This window comes from Elaeis guineensis, chromosome 5, assembly GCF_000442705.2.
Source record: "Elaeis guineensis isolate ETL-2024a chromosome 5, EG11, whole genome shotgun sequence".
In the NCBI taxonomy this organism is placed as follows: Eukaryota; Viridiplantae; Streptophyta; class Magnoliopsida; order Arecales; family Arecaceae; genus Elaeis; species Elaeis guineensis.
In genome coordinates, this window is record NC_025997.2 from 127,572,267 (window position 1) to 127,584,167 (window position 11,901).

At 34.0% G+C, this 11,901-nt stretch overlaps 1 protein-coding gene across 1 annotated transcript; it reads right to left on the reverse strand.

The window, feature by feature from the left end:
• Positions 1-4,140: 4,140 nt before the first annotated feature.
• Positions 4,141-7,914, reverse strand: LOC105045820 (MLO-like protein 3). Its single transcript, XM_010924234.4, has 15 exons — positions 7,727-7,914; positions 7,548-7,605; positions 7,299-7,459; positions 7,098-7,214; positions 6,925-6,985; positions 6,286-6,374; positions 6,140-6,214; positions 5,949-6,037; positions 5,796-5,845; positions 5,664-5,704; positions 5,400-5,570; positions 4,984-5,019; positions 4,833-4,900; positions 4,651-4,711; positions 4,141-4,474 (listed from the first exon to the last, which is right to left on the reverse strand). The coding sequence occupies exons 1-15, from the start codon at positions 7,832-7,834 to the stop codon at positions 4,310-4,312; spliced, it is 1,350 nt and encodes a 449-aa protein (XP_010922536.1). The 5' UTR covers positions 7,835-7,914; the 3' UTR covers positions 4,141-4,309.
• Between the last annotated feature and the right edge of the window lie 3,987 nt (positions 7,915-11,901).

Consider the following 11,901-nt stretch of genomic DNA (forward strand, 5'->3'; position numbering starts at 1 on the left):
GCTTAGGATGAGGGAGAAAAATTGAAACAGTTATCGCCGTCATCGGTCCGAACCATCAGAGGGAGAGATTAGATGAAAAAGAAGAAAAAGGAGAAAGAGAACATGAAAAAAGGAGGGCGTACCGAAAAATTTTCGCCCTCCGCTGCTGGTGGAAATGGAGAAAAAATGGAGGGTGACGATCATGTGCGCCTGGACGACTAGATGCCTGTGCTGTCGAGGTCATCGTCGATATCGTCAGAGCATGAGAAGGGGTTAATCTTTTCGACGACGGATTTTCTACAGAGTTAATCTTTCCCTCCAAAACTGTCAAGGCTATTTCAATCATTTGAATGGGCTTAAACGACAGCAGATGGCAACAGTAGATGGTAAAGATCCAAAAATACGTCATTAGCAGTCTAGGAATGTTTTAATTTAACTGAAAGCTTATAGGACTTAAAAATAATTTCGAGTCAAATTAAGGATTGATAGATAATTTTTCCTAAAAGTTACTAGAGAAAGAGGAAGGAGATTACCGCTATTAATTGACGAGTTCATGAAAGGGGTATGGGTTGCCTCTTTCGTGCAAAAGAATATTAATTTTTTTTCCCAAGATATCATCCATTGAATTATGCCTTGTACATGCCTCAAAGCACTCTGAACTTTCTCGATATCTACTTATACAGGTCCCATAGCAAATCTCATAGCGGCTATTCCACGGTCCTATAGTGTATATTACAGTAAAAAAAAATGAATCATTTTTTCTATACGAAAGATACAGTCGGAACCTATGAAAAGAAAGTTTCTATGTATCATGAATGAAGGCATTGATCTAGGTCATGGTATCCACCTGACATATGGCAATGAAACATTTTATCTATTGTACATATATCACATAGAGATTAAGTTTGCACAAAGTTCATCTTTAATATTTTCTATTCCATGTGCGATAAAAATTTGATTATTAAAATATTCTATTTATTATAATTTATTATACTATTATATTATATTCCAAAAATAATTGAAAAATGAAGAAAAATCATATCATGAGCATAGCACAAACCTAATATTTATAACATTGATATTAATGACAGAAGTTTCTTAGCTCAACTTGTGCTAAGTTCTTCATTGATGTGATATTGGTGACACTGACATTAACAAGAGTTTATGGTGGACCATGACCATAATTCATGGCTCAATATCCAAAAAAAAAAAAAAAAAAGGTTATTGAAGCTTTTTAGTTATTATAATTTATTATAGGGCCATATTCTATTTAAGAACAACTAAAAAAAAGAAGAAAAAATCATCCTATATGCATTGCATGTGTTATATGTTAATCTCTATCATATATATCTAAAATGAAGCTTGGCTTATATAAATTTATTCATTCACAATATTAATATGCTAGGCTATTATTAAAGTTCATTGCTATATGTATTGATGATATTGATATTAATATTAGTGCATCATCATTAAAGTTTAATATTGCTTAATATATAATAGAAATTAGATTGCTAGAACCTTTTATTTATTATAATTTATTATATTGATGTATTGCATTACAAAAATAATTAAAAAGGATGAAAATCATGTCTCATGCAACATATGGGGCTGCATTCATAACATCGGTATTAATGACGGAAGTTTTTGGGCTTGTGTAAAATTTTCCATTCATATGGACATGATATTAATAGCATCGATATTAATGATGGAAGTTTATGCTCAACCATAGTTAAAGTTCATTGTTCAATATACAATAAAAATTTATTTATTAAAACCTTCTATTTATTAATTTATTATATTACTTTTTGCATTTTAAGAACTACAGGAGAAAGAAGAAAAAAATTGTATCCCATACACTACATGGCTTATACGATAGTATAGTTTTAAAGTGAAAGCTCGACTTGTACTGCATGTGCCATTTGCCGAATGGATGCATATATGAATTATGGAGCAAGCTAAATGGCAGTGGCATATATTAGATTCAACTCATTTTCATATTATATATGACCATTGATGGCGAGAAATGTATGCTTCATGTATCGGATTCAACTCCTTCTATCTACAATGGAAGCTTAGTTTATGTAGAATCCTCCACCCATCATGCATATGGATACGATCTTAATGATAGATAATATTTCATTATAGCATATTCTTCGAAAAAGATATTGAAAAAATATAATGCTACCCTGGCTTGTTGCTATTAATACCCATATCACTTTTCATGTGGATGAGTAAAAATTGGTTTCGATTTTTCTTGAGGTTACATAGAAAATGATGTAATGATCCATCATAAATTAGCATAAGAATTTTTGTGGAAGCTGAAAAGGGACGGCCGGGAGAGGAAAGCGATCGGAGATATTAATATTGACCATCTAGTAGCTATCTAGAAAATTAATAGGCCAGAAGGGCACATGGAGCTGGGATGATGAAATGGGCATCAATGGATGGAAGAAAGAAGCATCACCAAAGGTGACGAAAGAAGGCGGATTTTTTTCGACTCTGTGGCAGTTAAGAGGAACCGCTCGTTTGGAAGAAAAATTATCGTCCAGACCATGCCAGATAGACCACCCAAATCCCATGATGGGTAACACGCCACATTAACCCTTGCATTTCACGAATTCCCGATTGAACGTTATCCACCGTACACGTGCTCCGCTGGTCCACCTGGGCGTGGTCCAGGCAATAATTTCTCGATGAGATGAGGCATGAGCTAGACTAATAGATGGTGTTGGTCGAGATTTCGTTGGTTGGCTCTTCGGTGCCGCCTTCGACCTGCTGCTTGGTTTTATCGGCACCGCAGGCTTGTTTCCGCTCAGGGCCGGCCCTGGGACAGGTCGAATTGGGCGACCGCCCCAGGCCCAGGCTCAGGCCCTGTATTGATATTCCAATAGGATGCAAGGATGACTTTCTACAATATTATAATAAAAAAATAATTACATAGGTTAATGATGGGTTTTATATGCTACTTAACGAATATATCTATAGAAAATTATTGCACGTAAATTAATTTTTTTAATGATAATTAATGTTTAAAATATGTTAATTTTTAATAGAAAAAATCTCATTATTTAGTCCCAGGTCTAAAAAATATCAGGACCGGCTCTGGTCCTGCTGATGATGAATTGGGACAGCTATTGATTTCGAACCGACCTTCGCTTCATCTTCCACTAGACTTTCTATGTGAATGAACTTTTTCTATGAGAGAATGAGACAGCTCATTTATTACTAGAAAAATGAGACAGCTTCAGCTGGTTAATTTGTTCTATATTGCATGATTAATTACAGGGAGTGGAAAAATTTTAGTTGTATGCTACTGATGGTTGTGATTCGACTTAAATAGTTTAATGATGGACATGGAAAACGATAGTGTAATGGTAAAACAATTTTCCTCAAGCAGGACTTCCATGACAATGGCATTGGATGTAATGTGGCTGATATTTTAATTTTTCAATAGTTGGTAGTTGGTACACTTGATGCGTTAGAATGCTTGCTGACAAATGGATCATATCATTTTCCTCCAGTGCTTTTATAAGATAGCATCAGTATTTTCTTGAGGATTTAATAAGGAAGGAGTTTAGTTTTCTGATTTCATTCTTTTATACGACCCCAAAATATATCTTCGTTCTAGGAGAAAAACTTTCTTTACCATGCACATAATTGTCATTGTTGTTTTGAAGTTCTAAATGCATGATTGTTGTTGAGAATGGATTTTGCTGCATGATAGTTTCATATCTTTAGGCCAAATCTTTTTTAGTTCCACACCTCTTTCACTAAGGAATCATGAAGTGGAAGAAGTTGCAACCTACTAGAAGGCCTACACATTGTCAACACTATTTTTATAAGTGCAACAAAAGGAAAAACATAATGCCATGTGCAGCTACCTAACCGGTAGCTGCATACTTTTTTTTTTTTTTGACCTTCTCAACAACATTTTTTTAAGTGCAAAAAAAAAAAAAAAAAAAAAAAAACCATGTCCAACTGGTAGCTGCATTTTTTTTTTTTTTTTCGTTGTTGTTGTTGTTGTTTTTTTGACCTTCTCAATCGAAGATGCATATGGACCACTACATAGCATCATAAAAGATTCAATTAGCCAATGAAAAGAATCATCTTTAGATGCAAAAATCTTTTTTTCTTTTTTTTTTTCAATTTAAAATTTTCAGCTTATTAACTTCTTCTTGAAATACTTGTATTTCCACACTTATAAAAATAACATATCTCGAGCAGTAGCCAGTAGTCCGCATTGATATCCTGCTGTCCTGCATATGAAATGATGCCGTATTCTTGTCTCCTGGAAATACTTGCATTTACACACTTATAAAAATAACATATCTTAAGCAGTGGTCTGCATTGAAATCCTGCTGTCCTGCGTATGAAATGATGCCGTATTCTTGCATGGATGTTGCTTCCTTCGCTTTCTTCTCACGTCTTCATGCCATCTTCTCAAGACTTTTCTTGTTCTATCTTCAAGCAAGGATCTCTTGAAGTCTGAGCCCATCTGATATAGAAGATACACAGCTAAAGTCTCAAATTGTAAGATTTTAAAGGGATCTTTAGTAAGCTATCATGATAAGTTCTAACCCAAGCATGATCTCAATCCATGTATGAGTAGGACATCAAGATCTTAAAAGATGAATATATATTAAAGTGGATATTGATCTATTGAATAATTACCTGAGATACAAGTGCATACATGGGAAGAACCATGTAACTAGAAAGGAATTGAACAACCACCCTGAGGTATGAAAGATAAAGGTTAGATTCCATAAGACAAGAAGTCTTAAACTAATCATTTGCAAATCTCAAAAATAAACTGAATCATTTGAAAGAGAAACTTATGGATGAATTTGACTTACGCTATTGTTACCCTTGCTATGGTAATCCCCAAGTTTTCGTGGTAACAAGATTTCAAACCAAATTCATACTGGAAAAGTAGAAATAAATTGGTTAAATTTACTAACAACAAAATGCTGACCTAACATAAAGGGAAGCCTAGAGACTGCATACCCAGATCCAAATGAAGAATGTGAACTCAAAGGCATTCTGTGCAAATAAAAATTAGGTAGAGTAAGCATTATAAACTTTGAGTAGCAGCAGCACATGCAAGCCATAAATGATAAGCAAGTAGTAACTGAAGTCATTTCCTTTTTTTTCTGAAGGTGAATCACAATAAATGGAGAAAATTGCATATGTGAGTGAAGGTGCAAGCGAGGTAAATATTCGTTAGTTCTATACCCACAAAAATTTTATGGTGGACATACTTCAGTACATCTCAGGAGGTACAGGATAGCTGTAGGCTGGAATAAATATATAAATGCTAATTATAGCTTGAGAAAAAAATGAAAGGTGTCCTTAGGTGACAAGATTTATGGTATTTATACATTGTTGCATAGCAGGCATTACCATTCGGAATCAAGAAATACCTGAAAAAAAGTTAAATGGAGAAGCAATAGGACCAATCTAGGTTTGCCAAACCAGAAAAGATCATCATTTGGTTGCACTGGAGGCGCTCCTATTACAGTCCTTTGCTTGTCTAGTTGAAGAGCCATTTCCATAATGATCATATGGAGCTTTGTTCCCACAGATAATACAATCTATTTGAAGCAAACACAAGCTACTGAGAATTTCTTCTTTTTAAAAAAAAAAAAAAAAATCAATGCAATAGATTTCTGTCAGCTTATACTTACAACTAAAGGCAGGAAGGATAGCCAAAAGTATGAATACCATCCTAGAAATATTTCAAACAAGTAAGAACAATGTACATAAGAAATCAAAAAGAAAAAAAAAAAAGGATATTTAAAGAGTAAACTGATCCTCACCGTGGATATCAATAAGCATGAAAATGACCATCAGGAACCACATGAAAGGGCTGTCAGAGAAAAAAAATTTCCGTTTATGAGATAGCTTACTAACCTCACAAGAAAATATACTCAAGACAAAACTTACAAGTGAAGTTACTACTTTATCAGTACCTGATTCTGATCACAGTTTTGAAGTCATCATCCAATGATCTTTTGATGTACTTCTGGAAATTAAACGTTTTGTGCCTGGAGAAGTGAGCCTGCATTTTGTAGCCAACAATTTGATCCGATCATCGTAAGCGACGCTTTATCAAATTCAATATATTAACTGCAAAATGTTCCTAATTCAGAGTTCTTCTTACCGATATGAAACCATTGCGCAATGTGAGATAATCAACTTTATCTACTGAATCATAGAATTGCCTAAAGAAGCATCTCTGTTCATTTCACAATTATTAGTTCCAATTTATGCTGTCAAACACTACAAAACAGTTCTGCACAAACTTACAGCCCACGTATAAACAGAAGTTGTCGTCCACAGATTTATATGTCTTCTTCCGAATGAAGTCTCCCTTGTGAATCGAAACCTCATTGGGTCTGCATTAATATACATTCGATCAACACTCTTTTTCCCCTCCCTGAAGTGGCATATAAGCAGTGTTTGTGAATGTAGTTCTTGGAAAGAACTACATTAGAATGAGATTATCCCTTTATAGGACCAATCAACTTAAGAAATCATGCAAACTCTAGTATCATTTTTTTTTTTTTCTTTGTAGTGTATCTGAGTTAATTTATGAACCAAAACTTTGCAAGTATACAAAAAATAAATCCTTCATATCTGGAAAGATATATGAACCATGCGATGCACACACCTCGAATTAGTTCAGCATTTAGGTGTGTCAATCACATGGCCGAACAGATCCGCTTTCGGAGTTCCAAATGAAGTCAAGGGATTGACTTAGCTTAATAAATGAGGAAAGAAATGTTAGGTGAACAACCTCCTACTGAATTGTCCAGTTGTAAGGACACATCCCTCAACTATAGTGGCCATCATGGAAGAACTCCTCTTTGAAGGTTCCATGGACTCACATTAACACTCTACAAAGATAATTTCCTCTGCTTTCTGGAAATAAACAGAATTACTGACCATTGGCAACCTGGTACGCAGTTGTCGCTGTCTCCTTCTCCCAAGCTTTCCAACGCCTCATCTGCCATTAAAAAACACAAGATAAAACATTACTAACAGCATGGAACACCAGAATACCAAGAATTAAATGATGGTAAGGGTAACAAATATATATCTTGGTGGTTCGAAAATACTTTAGCTCTTCCAAGAACCATGGTGACTACACCACAGAGGACGTGCACGACAGCCAACACAAAGATGAATATATGGAGCTGATGGATCCCTTGTTGGCTTACCAGAGAAACCATCCCCTGCAAACAAACCAATGCACTTCTCACAACATGCCTTAAATTTAAACATGTAAAGAATGAAAATTTTTGTTACAAAGCATTTACTTGAGAAGCACAATGACCGGAAGAGGAAGAATTGGTTTTGTTGTCATGAACTTTGCTGCAAGGGAGCATAAAGTCCGCTGCTGTGGTTGGTATGCAAATATATGAAATAGGTCTCTGGACTACAGCCAGAATCAGAGAGAGCAATCCCAGAATCATCAGCTCTGCACCATCAACAATAGCACCAGATATAAGATGGATATGATAAAAGACTATAAGGACCAAATTATTAGCCTTGTGACTTCAACATACCCTCTTTAAGCTTATCAATTGCATCATACAATGAGATCTTGTGACGTCTCTTGAGCCACTGCAAGAAAAATCAGAAACACCTAAGAATGGAATTTTGGAAAGTTATAGCAAAATAAGAGTTTTCCTGAAAGTAAAAAAAGAGCGCTCGATTGAATAATGCCAGGGAACACACAACTTACGGTGCCGGTGGCATCGATGGAACATTTTAGGATGTATGAGATAAAGATGGTGAAGAAGAAGAGTGTGGCAGCAGCCCAAGTTGGTGTATGCTCAAGGGAGAACTCCATGGCCCTCTGGAAGCAATAGCTCCTGCGGAATAATTGAGGGTGTGCACTAATAGTAAAACAGAAGGAACTTGATACCGTGAAGTAATAAGACTACTGGTGGAGGTTATAACTGGTGCTCCAAGGGTCGGTCCTTTCAGCCAGGGAAAATGACAAAACTTTTATTATCGTCCAACGTGAGAGAAAAGATGTTGGAGAGCAACATGAGAAGTATCTGTGTTGAAGAGTCAATGAAGTTAAACCATTTTTCTGGGCTTCCGTTTGTGCATGTATAACTAGTCGTAACCTCTTCTTTTAGGTCATGGCATATGTCATTCTTGGACCAGTAGTAGCAGAACTTAGTCTGATATTATTAACAAGGGATTAATAGAAGTTATGTGTCGACCATTCATCCAACCTCCATGCCTGTACAATGGGAGAGTTTGGTGATGGTAATGTCTGTGGAAGGAAAGAAACAGTAGTTTTCAGTTGCATAGGAGTCAAAAGAGTGTGGGGTTGAGAGAAAATATCTTCTTATTTAGAGATTGGACATTTTTGGCAGCTGACAAGCAAATTGAGGTTACCCTCAGAAAAGAAAAAAAAAAAAAGACAAAAAAGAAAAAAAGACAAGAAAATTGAGGCCATCAACACCCTGTCATCTCTTATTTCTTTCTAGACTTAATACAGTTCTTATTGTTCACTGGCGTTGTAATCTGTAACTTATTTCCCTCCCTAGCTATTATTCTACTCTATACACCCTTAAATCTTACTACTAAAAATATAGCAGGCTAGGAGTTCCTAACTCTTTTACTTGGGAAAGAAGAAAAAAGAAAAAAAAAGATTAGAAACTGGATTACAAATCTTGACAATGTTCGCAAGGAGAAGCGACGTACATCAAGGATTTTTGGTCTATGAGCGAAAATTTTATTCATCAAAACAAAGCTGTCAAAGCTGTCAAAGTCTCAGCAAAAAGGTCCTCAGATAGCCTTTAATGGTCTAACAAGGACGGTGATTTGATCCCATTCAGACTAAGTAGATGATTAATTTTCTTTCACCCACTGAGGCTGCCTTGTTCATGATGTATTTTCTTTGATGAGTCTGGCCCGAGATCACCTTCAATTTTATTGGGCCAAGCATCAATTAGCATGGATAATCCTTCAAGCAAGGGGGAAAACAAAACAGCACTAGTCACAGCCAAGAGATTAAGATCATCCAATCACCATGATCGCCCCTTCCATCAGAGCATTTGATTTAGTTTTCATGCATTGTGAGTATAAATTATGAAAAAATTAACTTACAAGATCCTGCTTCTAAAATACAATACACAGTAGGTGAGGAGAACTTGGACCGAAGAGAGAATGTAGCACTTCTATCACATTGACCATGAATGACTATTACAAGAGAGAGGAATGCAGAAAAAAGAAGAATGAATGATATAATTGCTGATATAAGAGATGAGATTCAGTCTAATGCGGAGTGCTCTAATAATAGTCTAATCATCTCCCTTCTAGCCTATCCTACTCCTTTTTTTTTAACGAATATAACCAGTCTCCTCCTTGACTTTTGTCTAAAGATCAATACTGCTCCAACGATAAAAAAACTAAATCTATTTTAACAAGCCAACAACTTTGCCAAATTATAGTGCCCCGGTCAAGGGAGTTGTAAATTCCTCTCGTATCAGGAATACAATTTATCTTTTTCACAGGAATCTAGGATTCAATTTATCAAAGTATATCAATTATTTTTTTATTTTATCAATTTATTAAAGTATATCAATTATTATTACATCAATCTCTCTCTCTCTCTTAAATATTCCAAGGAGCGTGCTGGTTGGGGCCGACGTTGCCGATTGAGTCTTTCTTCGGAGTGGAAATTGCTATCGACTCGGAGAAGAGTTGAATCTACTTACAACCAAGAGCTTTGGATTCCTCCTATGCGGGCCCCACAGTCAAATCAAAATCTTTTTATCTTAAGAGAACCGTAAGGAATCAGGCGGGAATCGTTTGACTTAGGACCCGGTGACTCGTTTGGTTGACGGGAAGTGGAGCCGTTGTGGGGGGGGGGGGGGGCGGTTTTGGTGGTACGACGGTTTCCAGGAAATGAAGAGAAAATATTTTTTTATTTAAATTTAATTAAGAAAAAAAAATAAATATTTTTTATGAGAAATTATTTTTTATATTTTATAAAAAATAAAAATTTATAAAAAAAAGATGAATTTCGACATTTCTCATGAAATGGATAGTAGTATTTTTTTTCAAAATATTTTTTAAATTTATAGTTAAAATTTTATAAAATATTAATAGATGATTAGGATAAAATACTGAATAGTGATATAATATTATATTAATATTATATAAATATTTATATGAATAAATAATATTAATATTATAATATTTATTATATTTTAATATTTATATTAATATAATATTTTTAATATTATAAATCCATACAAACAAAAGGTTCTGTACGTGGGGACAAGGGTTTTTATTTCTTTGGAGTAACTACTCTGATGTGATCATGCTCATGCTGGCTTTACTTGGTGCACAGGATTGTAGCTTTCATGCATGAAAAATATTTTAATTATTTTGAGATCTCACAGTTATAATAATAATGATGATGATCATAATAATAATGATAAAATAAATTATTCCGATTCTTTTCAAGATTTGAGATAATTATAGGATTTCATCTAATTTTTCGGACATATACATATAACCTCCTAATCAAATATTAAAAAAATTAAAATTTAAAAAATAAAAAAATTATAAGATATTTTAAAACTCAGATAAGTTAGATAGTGATGATATTAATAAAAATTATCAAATAGATTGGTAGTTTATTTAGCAAAAAAATATTCGTGGGGTTATATGTCATGTATATCACAAAAATTAGGTAGTAAAATATATATTTTCAAAACGATGGATGAGAATATATAATTATTTCAAATTTTGAGGGAGATCATTGTAATTTATCTTAAAAAAATCATATAATTGATGTAGTCTCTATTTCTATATTTAGGTACTTTTCATGACTATTTTATGATTATGTTATGGCACTGTCTTCACTCTATAAAGGGAGAAGCAGCAGCTGGAAGCTTGCTAATTTACTTTCTTATAAATATATCTTTTTGAGTTTTTTTTTAAAATATTTTATAAATAATTTTAAAAAATATTTATTCTTTTTTGGGAAAAAAATATTGCTTTAAAAGACACAAAAGCATATTTAATGCATATCCATAAATTATATAAAAAACCTGGAGAAAAAGAAAAAGTAGGATTTCTTTTCTCATAAATGAAGTTTCCATGAGTATTTTATACATAATTTTCCATATTTAATAATTTTTTAAAAAAATAAATAATTAGATATTATATATAAATATCTTTATTTTTTTTTGCAACCAAACATAACGTTAAGGACGTGTGCATGGGTATGGCAACACTCTTCCCCATTTGACTATTTGATATCTATCAGCCAAGCAAATGGCAGTAGAAAACGTCATGAGCCATGGTTCTTCGGACTAAGTTCAAAGTGGAGCTTGTAGAGTTCTTACAGGAACTAGCCATCCTACCATGAGTTTATAGAAGGGTTTCAATAGACATACATAATTATATATTTAACGAGCACAGCCGCATTACACATGCATAATTGCTGAATGGTTTGGAAAATATGCTTTGTTTTCAAGATATAGTAGGGAATATTTGAATAAAACCATTTGCACATAGAAATTGTTATGGGCACAACCATTCATTTGTGGCTCTTCTTTGTTTGATGGATTACTATTGCTTGCGGAAATATGTTTAGAACTATGTATGGATGATCTTAGTTCTTATATTAAGGGATAAGGGATTCATCATTATGTAAGATATCATGTATTGGCATGAAATATGATGTGCATGCAATTATGCATCTCATACATCTCCATGCTAGATGTAAGGATAGCAGTGGGCAGGCATAGCTCGCACTCTCCTGGTCTATGTTTGGTTTTATGTTAAGGTTTTTGAAAAAAAAATGTATGGCATAGTTCTATCCAAAACCGTGACGTTACTTACTCACAGATCGGATGCAACAAAATAACAAATTTTGGTTGCATC